At 34.3% G+C, this 20,284-nt stretch overlaps 1 protein-coding gene across 8 annotated transcripts in view; it reads right to left on the bottom strand.

The window, feature by feature from the left end:
- The window catches only part of LCLAT1 (lysocardiolipin acyltransferase 1), a 194,295-nt gene that overhangs the window by 102,380 nt on the left and 71,631 nt on the right, over nt 1–20,284 (bottom strand). For all 8 annotated transcript variants that reach the window (XM_076000648.1, XM_076000647.1, XM_076000645.1 and 5 more), the window contains 2 exons: nt 19,330–19,498; nt 9,742–9,940 (listed from right to left, as the gene is read on the bottom strand). In XM_076000648.1, coding sequence (XP_075856763.1) covers nt 9,742–9,940; nt 19,330–19,498 — 368 coding nt within the window. The remainder of the gene's footprint in view (nt 1–9,741; nt 9,941–19,329; nt 19,499–20,284) is intronic.

The following is a 20,284-nucleotide window of genomic DNA, read 5'->3' as shown; positions in this document are numbered from 1 at the left end:
AATGAAAGTCCTAGAGGCAAAATGTGCTTTCCCGGCTCACATTTGGGATGTCTAGCTACCTGAAGCAGTGTAAATCCGCTGAGGTATTAAAGATGGTACACATCAACGGGACATCCAATTTAGGTAACCAATTACATTAACATCAGTAAGTGATTGATTGGATACCCTAAAGACCAGAGCCATTTCACCTGGTGGAGGAAATTGTCAACTTGCACACAGAGGGCTTGAGCTTAGTTCAAAAGCAAGCTACCATTTTAAAAACAAAAGCTCCATTTAAGTTACAAAGATCTCAATGCCACCTTAAAATTACTTAGTTCTCAATGTAATCCTAGAAAGAAGTATAATCCTGGTAAACTTCCCAGCAGAAGACTTGAGACTTTCTTCCCAACGGGTACACTCCCCAACTACTCACCACTACAAAATGGATCAACACTCATTCCAGCGAAGCAACTCTGGCAACCAAAACTACAAAATCAACAATTACAAGAATTTATGTTTCAAATACTATTAGAATTACTAATATGAAACGATCCATTATATATGCAAAAATAAACAGAGATGTATGTGTGCCTTGTAGGCAGTAGAACTAAAATGTTTAATATACTCTACTATACTTCATCTGATGGTTTTCATAAAAATCTTCATTCATGATAAGCATTTAATAAAATTTACTGAATGAGTAAATCCATGGATACTTTTCTTTATAGCTTCGTGAAATAGGGGAAAGAAAGTTACATCAGGATGCTTTTAGCTATAAATAACACAATACCAATCTAAAAGTCATATAAAACTTGTTTTATGTTTCTCACATAAATAAAGTCTGGCCCCATGGCTGATTCCGGAGCCAAGATCTCACATTCTACTCTGCCATCCTCTTGATGTCTAAGGACATCCCCTCTTGGAGGGAATGCTTATAGAAGTTCCAAGCATCATGTGCTTGAATGATAATGTCCAAAAGTAAAAAAGAAGCAACACAGTCCCTTTATCAACCTTTTCATCTTATTAAGGAGGAAAATACAACAGACTCCTCTTGTATGCCCCTTTGGTGAAGCTGCTTCAAATGGTTGTTTGACAGGAAGCTGAGAAAGCCAGTATTGAGTATTTTCATACTCTCTCATGGGATGTATACATCACAGAGGTTCATTGTTGAAATTAGTAAAACACCATCTCTGGTCTTTAGTTGTTTAGTAATAAATGGTACAACACAGGGAAGAAGTCTGTGAAATTTTATAATAGGAAACCATAAACTAATCAATTCACTAAAGAAGGCCAGGCCACCAGAAAGTTTGCTTATGAGAATTACAACTACAATATAGTTATAAGTAGTAAATATCTCAAACAGAAAGACATCCATTCTTTGTGCTTAATATATGATACAAAATAAAACTAAGTGACTTTAATAAATTTAGTACTTCTTAAAACTATATGTTAGCAATGACATCTTTATTTATGTAAATTTATACTAACACTTATAAATACATTAATGAACTATAGATAAAACTGAAAATCTGACCACAAAAAATGGATTTTTCCAATCTACATATAATCCCTGTACTGAAGCACTTTCATATTTAATAGCAGCATGCCTTATAATCATGTTTCCTTAGTGTACTGACAAGGTATACAAAAAATTTTAACTCAGTTGTTTTTACTCATGATCTTTAAAAATAAATATGCATATAAAAAAACCAAAGGCATTTAAAATAAAATTCTAGTCATTTCTGTGAGTTGACAAAAAAATTCTTTAATATTTTGGCAGACAGTTGATATTCTGAGAGGCTGAACTTAGGAATAGCTTCCTACCTGGTTTCAATTATCCTGTAAGAGCAGACCACCACAGGAGCTTCTGAGCAGCCACTCACAGTGTTTCCATGTCTTAAAAAACTGAGAATGGATGAAAGCATTCATCAGAAGCCAAGCTGTTCCTGCTGACTTCTCTCTGATCTTATTCTGAACAATCTAGATATCATAATTTGTGATTTTTCCAGTTTTCACCATTACATTATATTGCAATTTTAGAATTCCATAATCATATAACAATTTGAAACAATTAATTTGAAATCATGAGGTCATGTCAGGAAAATTTTTAGTTTAATACATATGTGGCCAATTTTTAAATCACTATCTCTTTAATTACTCTTCTTTTTATGCCTCCTAAAAGCATCAAACTGTTTTGGACTCAAGTGTGATTAATTAACGATCCCATGAAAAAAAGAAGCCACAGATTGGGTAGCTACAACTGGCATGTGCGTTTCCTGGCACAAAATCACCAGGGAAATGAACGTGTTATGACACTTTCAAATTTAATATTTCATTTCACTAAATATTATTCAATGGTCATAAAGTTGGCTAAAAGTAAAAATCTATGTGTATATCACCATTAAAAACAGCTGAAATCTATAGAATTTTTTTTTTCTTAAAATCTAATATCACATATCTTGGCAAATTCTAAACAGTTAATTTACCAAAATTCTTTACAACTCGACCTGGAACCTAAATACACATAATTAGGATTTCTTTCCTAGTCTGTTACTTCTATACTTAATTTAATAAGATAACTTTCTACTTCCAAACTCTCATCCATCTTCCAACCTGGCACTACAGGTGCATTATTTTCCTTTAGTCATTTGTAATCAAACTAAATAGACCAAATAATTATATTCTAAACATCTGGTATACAAACACTTATTTGGAAATAATTGTGAATAGCAATTTTAAATGTTACCTAAAACCACACCAAACTGTCAACAAGCTAAACTGAGTATAGTCTTTAGCAGTATATAGCTGACCACTAAGATGCATCCATTCTCTTTCTCTTATTTTCAAACTATAACTCATTACAAACTACAACTTCCCTTCCTTCCTTATCATTTGCAAACATGCTGTTTTGTTTGCTGTCTACACTTATGCCTTGCTTAATTTACTTTTTACTTCTTTGCTTTAAAGGTTCTAAAATCTTTTTTTCTCCAATTTGAAATCTGTTCCCATTAATATTTTCATTTTCATGAAATCTTAGAAAGCTTACAAATAATCACTAAGCTACAATATGTAAGCACTCTGTAAGAAACTCACAACTCATGCAGAAAAAGAAAACAGTCAAATGAAATGAAAAAGTTAAGAATGAACATTTAAATGGGAACGTAAGACAAATTTTCCCCTTGTCTTTCAGGAGGACAGGTTTGCAATGATAAAAATATATTCTAGTGCAGAGTAGGCACAATCAAGAGTGGGTAACAGAGAAAGAGAAAATGGGTCTGGGAGACACACAAAAACTGTAAGTCTAATATGGATCTCTGTAAGGCAAGGAGTAGGACAGTGTATTCACCTTCTACAAACCAATATCCAAGTGGGCCTTGGGATAGACAAGAATAATCCCTTATGCACAGGGCTCACATCAGGGATTCACAGTTTATACAGATAATACACAGAGGAGAAATGGCAAGGACTCTATCCCTACTGAATATTTAAAGGTGAACTGTAAAGGAAGAGACTGATGAATAAAAGGATCAAGCAATCAGGAGCTCAGCTGCAAACTAGGTCTCTAACAGCATAACAGAAAACAGGGCATTTTTATAGTTAGCAAAAAAAGCTAGGATTTGATAACTAATTAAAAAAGAAAGGAATGAGTCAGAGATGATCCCTGGATTGCATAGAGAAGAACTAAATAATGTCTAAATTCTGTGCCAATTCTAAAATCCTATGTTCAAGGAATCACTTTCTTAATAGTTAAAAATATTATAAATGCTTAAGAGGAAAAAGTATCCACTGTCCAACATAATGGAGTAAGACCATACCAGACAAATCATCCCTGTAGAAAACAACTATTAAATCTGGTCATAAGACAAAAGTAATCATCAGAAGTTACTGGAGAGGGAACAGAAGCAGGTAGACTCTGGTGAGAGCTAGGACTCATTTGCAGGAAGAGAGATAGAAAGGTATAAGAGTATCTTTTCCTCTCCAAGGCTATCAGCCTTAAGGCTAAATGTAGCCTACAGCAAAATAATATGGAACACAACTAAAACAGTGCTGAAAGAAAAAGGATAGTCCCAAATGTCTGTGTTAAAAGAGAATGGTCTGAGATCAAAGATTTAAGCTTCTATCTTAAACAAACAAAAAAAAAAGTAAGCAAATAATAAAGAATAGAAATGAAAGAAATGGAAAACACAAAATGGCGGAGGGGAGGGGAAATCAGTAAAACCAAAAGCTGATTCTTTCAGGGGGAAATTGGGGAAACGAATAAAATTGCCAAACTCCAGCCAGATTGAAGAAGAAAAGTATGAAATAAATGAAAGATGTCACTATAGATGCTACAGTCTATTTAAAGATTAACAGAAGTATATTATAAACTACTCGATGCCTTGGTCTGACATTTCTTTTGACAACTTAGATGAGACAATTTTTTTTTTGAGAAAATTTCTTGTAAAGACAAGTTACAAACAAGAAATACAAGAATTTAAGAGCTCTATATCAATTTTAAAAATGGAGTTTGTAATTAAAATCATTCCAACTAAGAAAACTTCAGGTTCAGATGGCCTCACTGGTGAATTTCTTTAATCATTTAACGAAGTAATAACATCAATTCTACACAAACTCTTACAGAAAACATTCAAGGAAGGAATGCTGACCAGCTCATTTTACGAGGCTAAAACCATACAAATATCTCATAAGAAAAGAGAACTATAAACAAAATCCCTCATGAACATAGATGCGAAAATCCTTTAAAACTATTAGCAAATTGAATCCAATAATATATTAAAAAGATGAATAAATAATGATCAAGTGGAAATAATCCTAGAAATGTAAGGTTAGTTTAATTAACATCAAAGATCAACCAATGCAATTTAATATTAATAGAAAAAAATTTTTCATATTTTTGAGACAGAGTCTCACTTTGTTGCCCAGAATAGCATATCATGGCATTAGCCTAGCACACAGCAGCCTCAAACTTCTGGGCTCAAGCAATCCTCCTGCCTCAGCATCCCGAGTAGCTGGGACTACAGGCATGCACCACAATGCTTGGCTAATTTTTTCTATATATTTTTAGTTGGCCAATTAATTTCTTTCTATTTTTAGTAGAGACAGGGTCTAGCTCTTGCTCAGGCTGGTCTCGAACTCCTGAGCTCAAACAATCCACCCGCCTTGGCCTCCCAGAGTGCTAGGATTACAGGCATGAGCCACCGTGCTGGGCCTCATATCATTTTAATGGATATAAAAAAAGTAATAAATGGCTAGGCACGGTGGCTCATGCCTGTAATTCCAGCACTACGAGAGTCCAAAGCAGGAGATAGCTTGAGGCCAGGAGATCAAGACCAGCCTGGGTAACATAGCAAGACTTCACATCTATAAGAAATTTAAAAATTAGCTGGGCATGGTGACAAACGCCTGTAGTCCCACTACTCAGGAGGCTGAGGCGGGAGGATTTGCTTAAGCCCAGTGGTTTGAGGCTATGATTGCACCATTACACTCCAGCCTGAGTGACAAAGCAAGACCCTGTCTCAATAAAGAAAAGAAAACCATAAAAGGAAAATCCAACATCATTTCATGATATAAGTCACTGAAAACCAGGAATAGAAGGGAACTTCCTCAACTTGATTAAGGGCATCTGTGAAAAACCTACAGTTAACATCATACTGTATAGTGAAAGGCTCCATGTCTTCTACCTAAGATCAGGAACATGGCAAGGATGTCTGTTCTCAACACTTCTACTAAACATTATACTAGAGGAACAGCCAGTGCAGTAAGTCAAGAAAATAAATAAAAGCATAGGGGTTGGAAATAAGGTAAAATTATATTTACAAACATGCAGTACATGTATGTATGTAGAAAGCTCCAAGGAACCCATAAGCATGTAGAACAAATAACTGAATTTAGTAAGGTTGAAAGATACAAAAATCCATTGCATTTCTATATGCTAGCAACAACCAATCATTAATAGAAAATAAATTTTAAAAACAACTCCAAAATAGTATTTAAAAAATATTTAGGAACAAATTTAATGCAAAATGTGAAAGTCTCTTATGTAGAAAACTAAAAGTATTACAAAGAGAAATTTAAGAAGAACTAAATTGCAGGGTGTGGTGGCTCATGCCTATAATCCTAGTACTCTGGGAGGCCAAGGCAGGAGGATCGCTTGAGGCCAGGAGTTTGAGACAAGCCTGGGCAACGTAGTGAGACTCCATCTCTAGAAAAAGTACAAAACTTAGCCAGGCGTGGTGGTGCATACCTATAGTCACAGCTATTTGGGAGGCTGAGGCAAGAGGATCTCTTGAGCCCAGGTGAGACTCTATCTCAAAAAAAGGAAAGAGGGGGAGAGGGGGAGAGGGGGAGAGGGGGAGAGGGGGAGAGGGGGAGAGGGGGAGAGGGGGAGAGGGGGAGAGGGGGAGAGGGGGAGAGGGGGAGAGGGGGAGAGGGGGAGAGGGGGAGAGGGGGAGAGGGGGAGAGGGGGAGAGGGGGAGAGGGGAGAAGAGAAGAGAAGAGAAGAGAAGAGAAGAGAAGAGAAGAGAAGAGAAGAGAAGAGAAGAGAAAAATAAACCAATGGAGAGACACACCATGCTCATGGATACGAAGGTTCAATAGTGTTAAGAAGGCAAATATGAGCTGCAGATTCAATGCAATCACAATTTAAAAACTTAATAGGCTTTTTGAAAGAAATTAACAAACTTATTTTAAAATTTTAATGAAGAAGAAAAAGATTTAAATAGCTAAAAACAATTTTAAAAAGAACTTTAACACTGGCTATAAAATTATAGTAATCATGACAGTATGATGCTGCCATGAGGACAGACATATAGAATAATGAAACAATCAACACTAATACTGACAACCAATTTTCAAAATATGTGTTAAGTTAAACTTTTAAGTAAAAATTAAATCAAAATGGATCACAGACATAAAGAAATAAAACCATTAAACTTCTGAAAGAAGGAAAAAATGTTTGTAACCTTGGGTTAGACATAGATTTCTTACATAGAAGACCAAAAGCATAAACAATTAAAAAAAAAAAAAACCTGACAAAATGGATGTGATAAAGATAAAAAATTCGGCTCTTTGAAAGATAGGTTAAAAAAAAAAGTAGAAAGGCAAAACATAGACTGGAGTAAAAAACTGCAAAATGCATATCTGACAAAAGGCCTATATCCAGAATTTGTAAAGAACTCTTATAGTGAAAGAGTTAAAGGAGAAACAGCTCATAAAAAAAGTAGAAAAGTTATGAACAGAAACTTCATAAAACAAAATAGAGGATTGGCCAATAAGCACATGAAAAGATGATCAAAATCCTTAGTCTTAAGAGAAATGAAAATTAAAACCACAATAAGTTACCACTACAAACCCAAGGAAATAACTAAAGTCAGAAAGACTGATAATATCAAGTGTTGACAAAAATGAGACAACTGGAACTCTCTCATATATGGCTGTCTTCCACAGATCCTCACTGTTTTCACTTGAAAATTTCATGTTTATTATACAGTGGCTAGACTTATGTGGTTACCAAGAAAACAAGTTAGACTAAAAGTCATCCATTGGTAAAATAAAACCTTTAAATCTGGATATGAGGGAGTAATGCATTTTGAATGCTAGTAAAGTGGTATCATTACCACACAATGGTAAAGGTTCAAAAGTTCTATTCACATTTAGTATAGCAGTATATTTAAACTCCACCTTTACCTGATAGGTATCAGTTTGACTCAAATTTAAATATAGAGTATACCCAATTCTAAAATTAACTTTAGACCAAGCATGTTTAGACAGGATCCAGGAACCACTAAATTTTCTCTTTTAATGTTATATATATACTATTTTAACAGGCTTGGCTGATGTACATTTAATTTATTTAGGAGCATATATTATAAAACTATATAAATAAAAACCTATAAATTACCCTTCATGGTTCATGCTAAAGTAAACTATCCATTAACAGTTTTAAGGATTTTCTCTTGGATGAATGGTTTGTACCCTTTTATCTTGGTCTATCTTAAATCAAACTTCAAAAAAAATGTGAGTCAGTTCAATTTGGGTATATCTTCAGGGGAAGGAAAAAGGTGAAAGAGTCTCTAATAATTTGTTATATGCCACCATGTGCAGAATATATTATCTTGTTTAAACACAATAACCATATATCATAACATAATCCCATTGTTAAAGAAAATGGAGTTTAAGAATGTTAAGTAATTTGCCTTATTACACATATATACTATGTGGTAGAAATAAATTATGAAACCTGGTCTGTCTGGCTGCAGGTTGTCAAGACCCAAGAAAGATTTAATTTTAGATGAAATATTTAATTTATTTGTGTTATAACTAATAAGTACATTGTACAAAATCAAAAGCTATAAAGAATTCTAGACAGAAAGAAAATTTCTGTACCATCCCTGCTCTATGGTCATTCAGTTCTCTCTCCAAAGCAGTTGTTTCCAGAGATAATTCAATGCATATATAAGCAGATCCATTTGCTACATCCGTTTTTTTAAAAAAAGAAATGGGTGTAAGAAATATATATACTGTTCTTCACCTTTTAAAAAAATATTTAGCAATATCTCTTGGAAATTATTCCATGTCAATACTATAGCTACCTTGTTTTTAAATAGTCTCCTAGTATTCTTCTATAGGGATACATATTTTTAACCTGTCCCCTATTTAAGTCTTTTCCAATCTTTAGCAATTACTAATAATGTTGCACTGATTTTGTCTGTCATCCAGAATTTCACATAAGACTGAATTTATCAGTAAGAATTTAAATCTAGATAAGAGTATGAGAGGTTCTGTATATAGGAATTGAAGTAATTTATACTTCACACAGCAATACATAAGACTCTTTCACTACAATCTCATCAACATAACACTGTGAAATATTTGGGTCTTTGTCAAACTTATAGTTGGATAAAAAAGATATTTCAGTTTACAGATTTTAGGTTTTACAGTATTTCAGATTTTAGGTTTACATTGATTTATCTTATTATAAGTGAGGTTGGACACTTTTTCTGTTGGAATGTTAGATTATACAAATTCTTAGCAAAAATATTAGCATTTTGTCTATGATAGGTTGTAAATATTCTTTCTGTCTCTTGTCCTTTTTTGTTATTTAGGGTATTGTTTCCTATGTGGAAATATTGTTTTTATGCAGTCAAACTGATCAATTTTGTGTGCCATTTGGATTTTATAGCAAACTTAGCTTTTCCATCATGCTTTCATGGTATGTCATATTTATCTTAGTATAAGCTAGGAAAAGGAACTTCTGATTCTCACTCAAAAGCAATGCTTCTCTGAGGCTACCACTTTTGGTCTCACAGTCTTTCAAATAATTTCCCTATCTCTTGTGCTGTGAACTATGATGTCCCGACGTGGCTCAGTATTTTGGCATTTAGTATTAGACTTTCTCTTTCTGGGGATAAATTTTTTTGTGTTGCTTCTAAGTTGTTCATGCCCCTCTACTCTTTTTATTTTTAATTGACACATAATAATTATACATATTTATGGGGTATAGAGCAATACTTCTATACATATATACAATATATTCTCTTTCAGAATAAGATGTTTCAAAAAAGAGATTAAAATAAAGTCATCTGTTATAACAGATCCACTAAGGAAAAAAGAAACTGGGATTGTTTTTGGCTCAGGGAGGAAAATAAATGGGAATGGTTTTAATGTTTAAGTAGACTTTACTAAGTTATTCTATAGTGTTAGTATGGGTACATTACATGTAAAATTGAATGAACCACTTAAAATAATGTGGGAATAACCTACCAAATCCAGGAACACTCTTGAGACTGGCTTTGAGGCAAATTTTCTCCAACCTGAGGTAGCTATATCTCATCAGACAGTTCCACAGGAACATCCAGTCCATTCTTGTCCGATGGTTCATGATAATGACACTTCTTTCTCCAGGAACAAATGCATCACCTGTTATAATCACTTTTACACCAAACATGGTCTCCAACAATGCCTAAGGGGGGAAAAAAACCAACAATACAGATATATAGCAATTTAAAGTTATTATTTCCCACAGGTAAATTTTATCATGTCTTATAAATAAATCTTACGATTTTTAATATATAAAAGTAGAGTGTTTTCCATGATTCTTGCTTTTATAATAAATCAGGGAGGGAAAAGTTAACATAGAAGAATGAGAAGATAAAAGCACTATTTCTATTTTTAATTCTTTTACTAATTTAAGTTTCTGGCAGTTTCATAATTAAAGCAAGATTTCACTGTGTAATATTTTAAGGATATAAATATATAACATTATTACATTTTTTTCTAGAAAGGATAGTCAAAAAATTTAATGCTGGGTATAGAGCTGAAGAAACTGAAAGGTAAACTTTTCACTTTATACTTTTTTATACTATAATCTTTCCTAAAACAAACACATATTGGCTTTATTTTAACAATATATCACGAATAAAACACACATCTATTAAAATACTACAACCCTGGCACCTACAACAGTGCTGGCACATAGTGGATGCTTAATGCTCAAATATTTGCTGAATTTAATTAACTTTTCTGATGGCCAGGTATATAACATATACGAAATATTTAGAAACAAAGTATATTATAGACTGCAGTCTTAAAAGTAAAATAACAGATAAGAAAACTTCATTAATGATTTTGATCTCTTATTTAAATTCTCAAATTATTTACATGTAACAAATTTCCAAGTTAATATCTGACTTCACTATTAAGGGAAAGAAAATTGTTCCAAAGGCAGAAAAAAGATAAGAAAATTAAAAGTTCTCTTAGGCAAACATCATGATAACCTTGACCAAAGTATAGCATATAAACAAACTGTGGTATAGTCATACAATAGAAAATGATACAACAATGAAAATAAATGAACTACAGTACCTGCAGCACCATGAAAGATACATACAAGCATAATTCTGAGAAGCAGAACAAAACAAAAAAAAACATACAATAAATATCTATATATATTAAGTCTATATGAGACTTTCTATAATAGAAAAATTAAGGTATTTTAAAGGTAAATATAGAGAAGGTAAAATTATAATGAACAAGGAAATAAATATGTTAACCACTTCGGTACGGCACTCACCAGCCGCGAAACCTTGCCCACAGCCAGCACTCATATTCTGCACAATAGTTTGTGCTGTGCATTGACGATGAATCCGTTTTGCTCTTGTGTGATGAGGAAAGCTAAAGCACTGAAAGCTTGTTTTACTTTACAGGCAGCTTTCCTTGTAAATCAGATAGGTAACATATACATATATGTTTTCATTACATTATTTTTAAATGTTCACAATTTTATTTTGATAAATGAAAATTTAGAAAAGTCATATCACAGCTGTTGGCTAAAGTCGAAATTCAGCTGTGCACCTTCATATCACGGCTGTCGGGAAAGTCAATGTGCGCGTTCATCTGTGGCTATCGACTGTAGTCGATACTGGTACCGAAATGATTAAAAGTCAGATTAGGGACTATTAATATCAAAAAGGAGAGCATTCTGACTAGGAGTCTAGATTGCTGGAGGGCTGACAATATTCTACTTCTTGACCAGGCTGATAGTTCCACTTAAAATTATTCATTAAAGTGTGCATTTGTGTTTTAGTAACGTTTTAGTATGTTTGCTACATTTCATAATAAAAAGCATTTTTTTAAAAAATGTCATACAAAAGAGTAAGCCTATAAAAAATATAAGAATAAACAAGATCAAGAAAAAGAGGTTTAAAAATAATATTAGCTAAAGAAATATACTAAAAAACTTTAAAAGTCAAAAATGTTAAATGTCCAAACTGTTATTGTTGAGTGTTAACATCCTGACAGCAGAAAAGAAGATAATTTTGGCTAAAGAAGCTACAGATATCCTATAAGTTCCCATTAAGTTACATTTCCAGAGCTGAGGTTCACTTTCAGCATGGATAGTTAATCTGGCACCTGTGATGTTCTAGAAGAATGGCCTCCAAGAGGTCAATAAACATGCATTCCCTCTTAAACTGTATACAAAAAGTTGTGACTGTATACATAAGTACTCTGCTGGGTAAAATGCCTGTAGTTTTCATAAAATTTCAAAAGAGTTTATAACTGTTCAAATAATTATATCCCTACTCCACAAAGTTCTCTGTGAACTTCAAGTACCTACATGGAAAACTTCCTTGCAGAGAAGATCATGGCAGAGTCCTCTATTCTTAGACCCACAGCAAGAAATATCTTTTTCTACTTGTAAGTATAAAGGGCCATCAACTACAAAGACATTATCATTGAATTATATGTTTTGGCCCAAATGATATGTGTGAAGTCACTATCCAAGGCTAATTTGGATTACCTCTACTCTACTTTCCAAATATGATACACTTTTCAGTTTTTTCAAAGAATTAGAATGTAGAATGCCCTTCACTTAATTGGTAGAAAAAGGGAGGTGATTATTAATTATGTGTTGTACTATTGAAAAGAGTTAAAAATCTTAAGCCTATAAACCCCAAACCTCAACTCTAACCCTTTATGTGCAATTTCTAATAAATTAGAAATTGGATCTATGGATCCCAATCTGCTGCTTTTCATTATGGAAAATGTTAAAATAACATTTGTTATTTTATTTTATAAATGTTAAATAAATGTTGTAAATAAATAAATATAAATTTTAAAATAAAATCCCAGATTGTGTATCCAGGGGTATCTTACATGACATTCTCTCCCTTGACATCCAGCACTCTATCTGAATAAGCCTGAGATTATACATAACTTTTTAGGTAACTAAGATCTCAAGTTCATGTTAATCATTTTTAATACCAGACAAGATTATTTACAGCTCCTACAAAGGCAGAATAATAAATATACTACACAGAAATAAAGTTGATGTCAATAAAAAACTCCAGAATTCAAATAATCCAGATTAGAATACTGGAAAAAAGATACTATTCTCATATTTATACTATTTCTAGTATAGAAGATAATAGTTCTAGCAGTAAGAAACTAATGAATCTTACAAAAATTGTTAATGCATTATTTTTTATTGAACTAAGAGTAACAATTCTCATGATTTTTACCTAATTGGTCAAAGATTTCTCCTAGAGTCAGAAATAAAGAAGTAATTTTGGAGAATCTTTTATATACTACTACTTGCTACCTCCAAGTGTTCCATCATATATGAAAACACAAAGATGAGAGGCTTCCCTCACGATCACAAAGAATCAGTTTTGCCATTGCGTCCCTTGCTCTCACTTCTTGTTCCAGTGGATCTTTATTTAGTCTGAGGTAAGAGTAAGTACATGTCATTGCTCATCTCCAAGTCTGCTTTGGCTTTTCGGGCTAAGCTTACGCCCAGCTCCACAAATCCCTAGCTATTTGAGGCCTTACAATACCAAGTCATTCTTCAAACACTGAGCACCCACTTTCTTAAGAGCAACAGTATACACAAAAATTATATTCAGTAATCTGCATCTGTTGAACACCTGTTTTGTTCTAGGACTGGAATGGGATCAGAAAGCCATGGAACAGACTTGTGCACTGAGTTGAGAGTTACAAAATAATCTCTAAATTCCCAAGGCATGATTTATGGCAAAAGAACAGAATTCCAAGTAATTTTCATAATCCCAGGCAGCAATCAGACTGTTGGTTAGATTCAGAATTTTGAGAAATAAAAATTGCTGTGGGCACATCAGGGTTTGACACTTACGGTATCGATTATGTTGAACAGAACTGTAGAAAAATGAAATGAAAAAAGCCATGCACTCCCCATTATAGAAACTTCAAAAAAAAGGACTGGTCACCCAACAGTGTTCTAGAAGGGATTTCTGCACATGGGGAGGTAGGTTGGACTAAATGACCTCTAAGTCTCATCTAAGATTCTAAAATATTTTACTTCTATACTTCATTTAGCTAAGAAAATGTGCTTATTACAAATAGCAAAAGAAAAATCTTGCCAACAAAATCATTTTAATCCACGAGACAAACATACAAAAGAGAAGAATTTGTTATTATTTCTGTGAAGCAATAATTAGTTTAAGTACATTTATCCTAATTCATTTCTAGTTGAAAATTATTTTTAACGGTTTGGGGTTGCTTAAAATAATGTATACTCATAGGGGATTAAACTCCTGAATAATAAAAAAAACAGATGTATTCTACTATTTGCTTCAAAATAAAAAATCCTTTAGCACCTTGTAATAGTATGAAATAAATGATGACAAAAAGACACCCTTGGCAGTTATTCTCCATTTCTTTCAACAGAGATTTTCACTATCTCAAAATGAGAACATCAGTTTTTCTGTAACCTAACTAACTATAAGGGACTCAACTTCTATAAATTTCTTAACTGAAAAACTCTCTTTGCCCAATATATTGTGACTAGTAAACTAAACAGGTAACAGAAGTTTTAAAAGTAATATAATAATTGTACAGTGGTAGTTGAATCTTATCTATGTGTTAAGTTCTCAAATCAGCTAATAAGGTAAAAGTAAGAAATAGCTGAAATTATCCTTGAAAATCTCAGAGGAAGGTACCTCTCAAGAGCTCAACACATTATCAGTCCAGCTTAGCCAGCTTTTTCCCCATATGGGATCAGTTTGCTATTTCTCCATCAGATAAAGTGACTGATTTTCATGTTGTTTAAAAATATCTCTTTTTAAACACAAGACTCATACTCAGGAAATCACTCACATTTCCCATTTTATCTACATGAAGCAGGGAAAATTCATTCTCTTTCTTCTCCGCCCACTCTTCCATCACCCATCTTAGTGCATGTAATTGAAGTTATAAAAATGCTGTACAGGAATGAGGTAATTCTGCTGTAATAGTAATGCTATTAGCTAGTAGTAATATTTAATAGTAGCAAACACAGTTATTGCAGAATCTGTCTGGTAACTTGTCCGGTAAACACCAGCATTTCTTACAGAGTAACAGAGCTTTAATTGTGTATATGAATGCCTAGAAAAAAGACATTGCCCTGATTCTATTACAGCTTTTAGCTGCTCTTACCAATAGAGTAAGCAAAAGTGATATGTACAACTTGTTATGTGCTAGATCTGTGACTCACTAGTCTAAGAAAGTACTTGCTCTAGACTTCATCCCCTTCCTACTTTCTGCAGAGTGGGGCAAAAAGTGGCAGTGACCCAGGCTTGACCACATAGAAGAGGCCACTATGCCAGACTAGGTGGAGTAACAAAGACATCTGAATCCTTGGACAAATGACATCAGGGAGAAGGGCTACCTTGCCAACTTGGACCTGTATGTGAATACAGTTCCATCTTATGCAAACCACCATATTTTGAATTTTCTTTGGAACAGTAGTTTGGCCTGTTCCCCTAAAATAAATATAATTGCAAATATTTACTGTGTATGTACCAAATGCCAGGCATTGTATTAAAAAGGCTATATATTATTTTCTCATTTAATCATCACAAAAACTCTCTGAGGCAGGTAGGTAGTGGTTGCACTCCCTTTTATAGAGATCAAGAAACAGAACTTTAGAGAGGCTAAGTAGCTTAGTCAGTTCAAATGACTAGAAAGTGGTAAGGCCAACAGTGAAACCAATTGTCTATCTCCAATGCCTGTGCCAATAAGCACTCTGTTTATACTCTCTCTCTAAAGAAATTACATTGAGATGGCTAACCAGAGACACCAGCTGCCAGAATGTCTCGATAGGGAAAAGTTTTAGATGAAAGAGAAAAAATAAACAAACAGAGATCGGGTGTAATCCTGAGGGAAGAATGCCAGAACTTACAAGAAGGAGCAAGTTATGGGCAGAGATCAACCCCCAAGAGGCTTCGAGTCCAGCGAAAGGGGTATGTGGAACGTTTGTTTCTCTCACCCTCACATCTCTGAAAGTAAGCAGTCTCCTGAGTTGCTAAAAAGAGACTTTCTACACCCATGAGCCTAAAAGCTGCTGCCGCCAGTAAATTGAGAGCTTCTTGTGAACAAATTATCAAGCTCCCAACCCCACTGGGGGGTGGCACTTCCCATTACCACAGACCTGAAGCAGAAGAGCAGGCACCATACTGCTTCTCTACTCACTGTGTGCCTGCCCTCCCCAGGGGCCTTCAGCCCCTCAGCAGTATGTCTTGCTCATTCCCACACAAACATTTCCCAACTCCAGCCCACACTGCAGGAGCCACAGAGTACAGTGGGTACCAGAAAATCTGCGTGACCCCAGAGCCTGTACATTCTGGGCAAGCTGCCTCCATAGAGAGGGACAAAGATGACAAGAGTGCTAGCTTTTCTCCATCCAGACTCTTTTTAATCCCTTTCCCCTCCTTACCCATGGCTGCTGAGACAGACAACTGGGCCACCACACCAGGCCTTCCACAGAGATTGAGGCTCAAACCTTTCCTCTTAAAGTCCTGCAGTGGACTAAGGGGTGCTCAGATTGTGAGCTCCCTGCTTACTGGCCCCCCTGGTGCTGCATGCCTGGTTGCTCCATCAGAGCACCACACGCCCCAAAGAAGAGGGACATCAAACCTGCTTGTGCACCCTATAGGCAACTCAGAACCAGCATGCCTCTTCCTGGCATGGTCAGGGATTGATCTTTGGGGACCCAGAGGGCAGGCCCGCAGACCAGATCCTGTACCGACAGGAATCAATTGTGTTGCTTGCAGCACAGAGGGGACATCTGTGAACTAATCTAGGGAGGCAAGGGAGCTTGCATGGGCAGAAATGAGAGGAGAGTGCACTGTGGGTCCCAGCTGCAGCATCCTGCGTTACCATACTGAAATTAGTAAGAATATCATAGTTAGGATATAGGGGAAACAATATGATTATAAAAGATCTGAACAAGACTATCAACATTCTTGGCCTAATGGGTGTTTATTGAATACCACAGCCAACAACTGCAACATATAAGAACTCATAGAATGTGTGCCAGAAAACAAATTTCAATAAATTTCCAAAGACTGAAATCTTACAGAATATGTTCTTTGACCACAAAGTAATAAAATTAAAAATCAATAACCATAAAATAGCTAGAAAAGTCCCCAAATATTAGAAATTAAAGACCATAATTCTAAATAGCCCATAGATCAAAAAAGAAATCACAAGGGTAACTAGAAAATATTTGAAACTACATGATAATGAAAACACAACATCAAAATTTATGGGATACGGCAAATATAATGCTTAGAGGGAAATGTATATTTTTAAAGTTTGTAGTAGAAAAGAAGAAATATTTAAAATTAATGACTTACATTTCTACTTTAAGAAGCTTAAATTAAAAAAGTAAATTAGATCCAAAGTAAAAGACATTACATACCAGAAATCAATAAAATAAAATAGAAAAAAATTAATAAAGCCAAAGTTAGTTTTCTGCAAAAGTTAATAGAACTGATAAACTACTAGTAAGACTCATCAAGAAAAAAAAGAGAAATAATATTAGTAACAGAAATGAATAAAGGGATACCATCATGGATGCCACAGACATTAAAAGAATAATATGATGGAATATTATGAGTAAATTTATACCAAAAACTTGATAACTAAGAAAAAAAAGAACAAATGGACAAATTCCTTGAAATATATGCCTGACCAAAATTGACAAAATATAAAGTAGAAAATATGATTAGGCCAATTTTCTATTAAAGAAAGTAAATTCATCATCAAAATTCTTTCTACAAAGAAAACTCTATATTCAGATGGCTTAACTGGTGAAATCTATGTAATATGAGGAAAAACCCAATCTTATACAAATTCTTTCAAAAAACAGAAGAGGAGGAAACACTGGACAGCTCTTTTTATGAAATCAGCAAAATACTGATACAAAGGCTAGTATGACCTTTAAATTTTTTTGTTTATTTATTCATCCAACAAATATTATTATGTGCTTTGTTCCAGGTATTTCAGCATCCTATGCTTTTTTGGCTTCTCTAGCAAAAGAGAAGGCTTTCTATAACTATTTCTTGCCAAACTTTCCTCTTCCACTGTTAGGGAAATCTAGTACTGATAATGACTTTACTACTAGTTTTTTCTCAAGCCAGGCATTCTCTAGCTTGAAAGAACTCTAAACTTTCTTGTTTTGAAACACTCATCAGGTACCACTGAACTTCCCAACACTGGCAGTTGTTAAGGCTCTATTTGACTCTTACCAATCCTTGAAGTTTTTCCTATCATATAAGGCTTTATCATCAGACAAATTGGATTTAATCTCAGCTCTGCTTAACTAATTTGCTTACATGCATGACCTTGAGCAATTTATTTAATTTCTCAAAGTTTCTATTTACTCTTCTGTAAAGTGGTGATAATGGTGGCACTTGAAATGAAGCCATTCTCCCAACTAACACAGCATCTACCACTACATGATAAACAGCATCATTACCCCTGGGTTTTACTTTGATTTCTCAAATATTTCCCAATCAACCTTCATCCAAGGAACGGGCCAGCAGCATTAGCTTGGTACTTTCCTCTTTATAAGCATAACTTGGTAGGCAGTCTATGTATAGCGGTGGGGGGGGGGGGGGTGGGGGGGACTGGCAACTCAATTTTTAAAAAACAGGTAAAGATGATTATATTCCCCTTCTTGTTTTCCTTTTCAGGTATTATACTCACCACCTCTTTAAAATGACAAATCAGTAAGCCCAGTAACATTAAGTTCTAGCTATTGCTCAGGAAAAACAAGTAACACAACACTCTCAGGAAATATAACCTGAATATTCAAGGAAAAAGCAGCTACACACACCTCACTCAATTTTTGGAGAAGGCCTTACTGATTAGCAACAACAGGGAAGGTTGAAGCCACTTTCCAGTCTCAGAGGAGGAAGGAGTATAGACTAGAATTCTACAGGAAGTCATCAGCTCAATATCAAAGGGTTGTGCTCAGAGCAGGGTGCATTGACCACAGAGAATACCTGGGTATTCCAAGACTCTACTGCATATTTTGTATGCACTTTGACCTCAACAGATGTTGGTAACCTAATCTGACATAAGAAATCACTTTGTTCCTAAATTCTGTGATTACTGGAAAGAGAATCAATCACATCAATATCACGAGTTAAAAAAAAATTATGTGAATCGTCATTGTTTTGGGGGAAAAAAAGAAACGAAAAATAAAATTAATGACAAAATTCTTCAATCTGTACCTTTAATATTTGTGCATATTACTATATGTAAAGTATACCTCAGTGATGGAAAGTAAAAAAGAAAATACATGAAGAATATGGAAAAAACTTTTAATTCTGAATATAGTTCTTAATTATGTATTTTATTTCAAGGACATGAATTAATTTTATTTCTCTATAGTTTTCATATTTCCCCTCCTTTGAAGTCTTAATATGCCTCTTATATATCATAAAAGGCTTATGTTTCTTCTATAATCCAAATCTAACTTTAACAAAATCAACAGGTTGGGTTACTCTGGTACAAGCAGACAGTCTCCTTCTCTGGTGTGTAACTTACCACAGGTAGTGTGAGCCAGGTTGCCACAAGGCGGTTGTTGATCCAGCGATACCAAGATGGGTTTATAAACATCAAAGGTAAAAAGGGACTCAGCATGAAAATGCTTCCAAAAAAGCTTCCACAAAACAGAGTGAGTATAAAGTAAATCCCTTTCCATGACATCATGATTCTGAAAGATACATTTTTTAAAAAACGTTACATTTTGTTACTATACATTTAACTGCTCATATTCAATTTCAGAATGATGCATATAATAATCTTTAACTGCAGGGCCCTAAGAAGGCTATGATAAACAATATATTAATAAGAGCACAAATTTCATAGAGCTGACCACCCCCCTTACATTATCTTTAGGTCTAACAAGTTGCTAGTACATTAAGAAATTGATACTCTCAACAGAGTAAATGTCTGACCTACAAAAAAAATGTTGCCTACTGTAAGAAACCTTTGTTTTTTATCAAGTTATTAGTATTTAACATAAAATCAGATATTTGATTTTTCAGATGTTATCTAACACAAAATCTTAAAATGTCCCAGAGCCTTTTTCTACTCAGAAATAGACATAATGGACTAAGCATTACAGAACACTTCCTAAGGGTGGCTACAGTAGATTCATTTTATCAGAGAGGGTACATTCCAAGACCCCAGTACAGGCCTGAAACCTTGGATAGTATCAAACCCTATACATACTATGTTTTTCTCCAATACATACATACCCATGATAAAGTTTAACTTATAAATTAGGCACAGTAAGAGATTAACAACAAGTTATTATTAATAAAGTATTATGTAAAATAAGGGTTTTAAAAAACAGGTAAAGATGATTATATTGAACACAAGCATGACCCTACTGTGACAATCAGTCTGATTACTGAGACAGCTACTAAGTAACTGGGGGGGGGGGGCGCAGAAAGATGGCATAGATACTTCAGACAAAGAAATGGTTCAGAGATGA

The sequence above is a fragment of the Microcebus murinus genome, chromosome 3, assembly GCF_040939455.1.
Source record: "Microcebus murinus isolate Inina chromosome 3, M.murinus_Inina_mat1.0, whole genome shotgun sequence".
NCBI classification, from domain to species: Eukaryota; Metazoa; Chordata; class Mammalia; order Primates; family Cheirogaleidae; genus Microcebus; species Microcebus murinus.
This window is presented reverse-complemented; position numbering and strand designations above follow the sequence as displayed.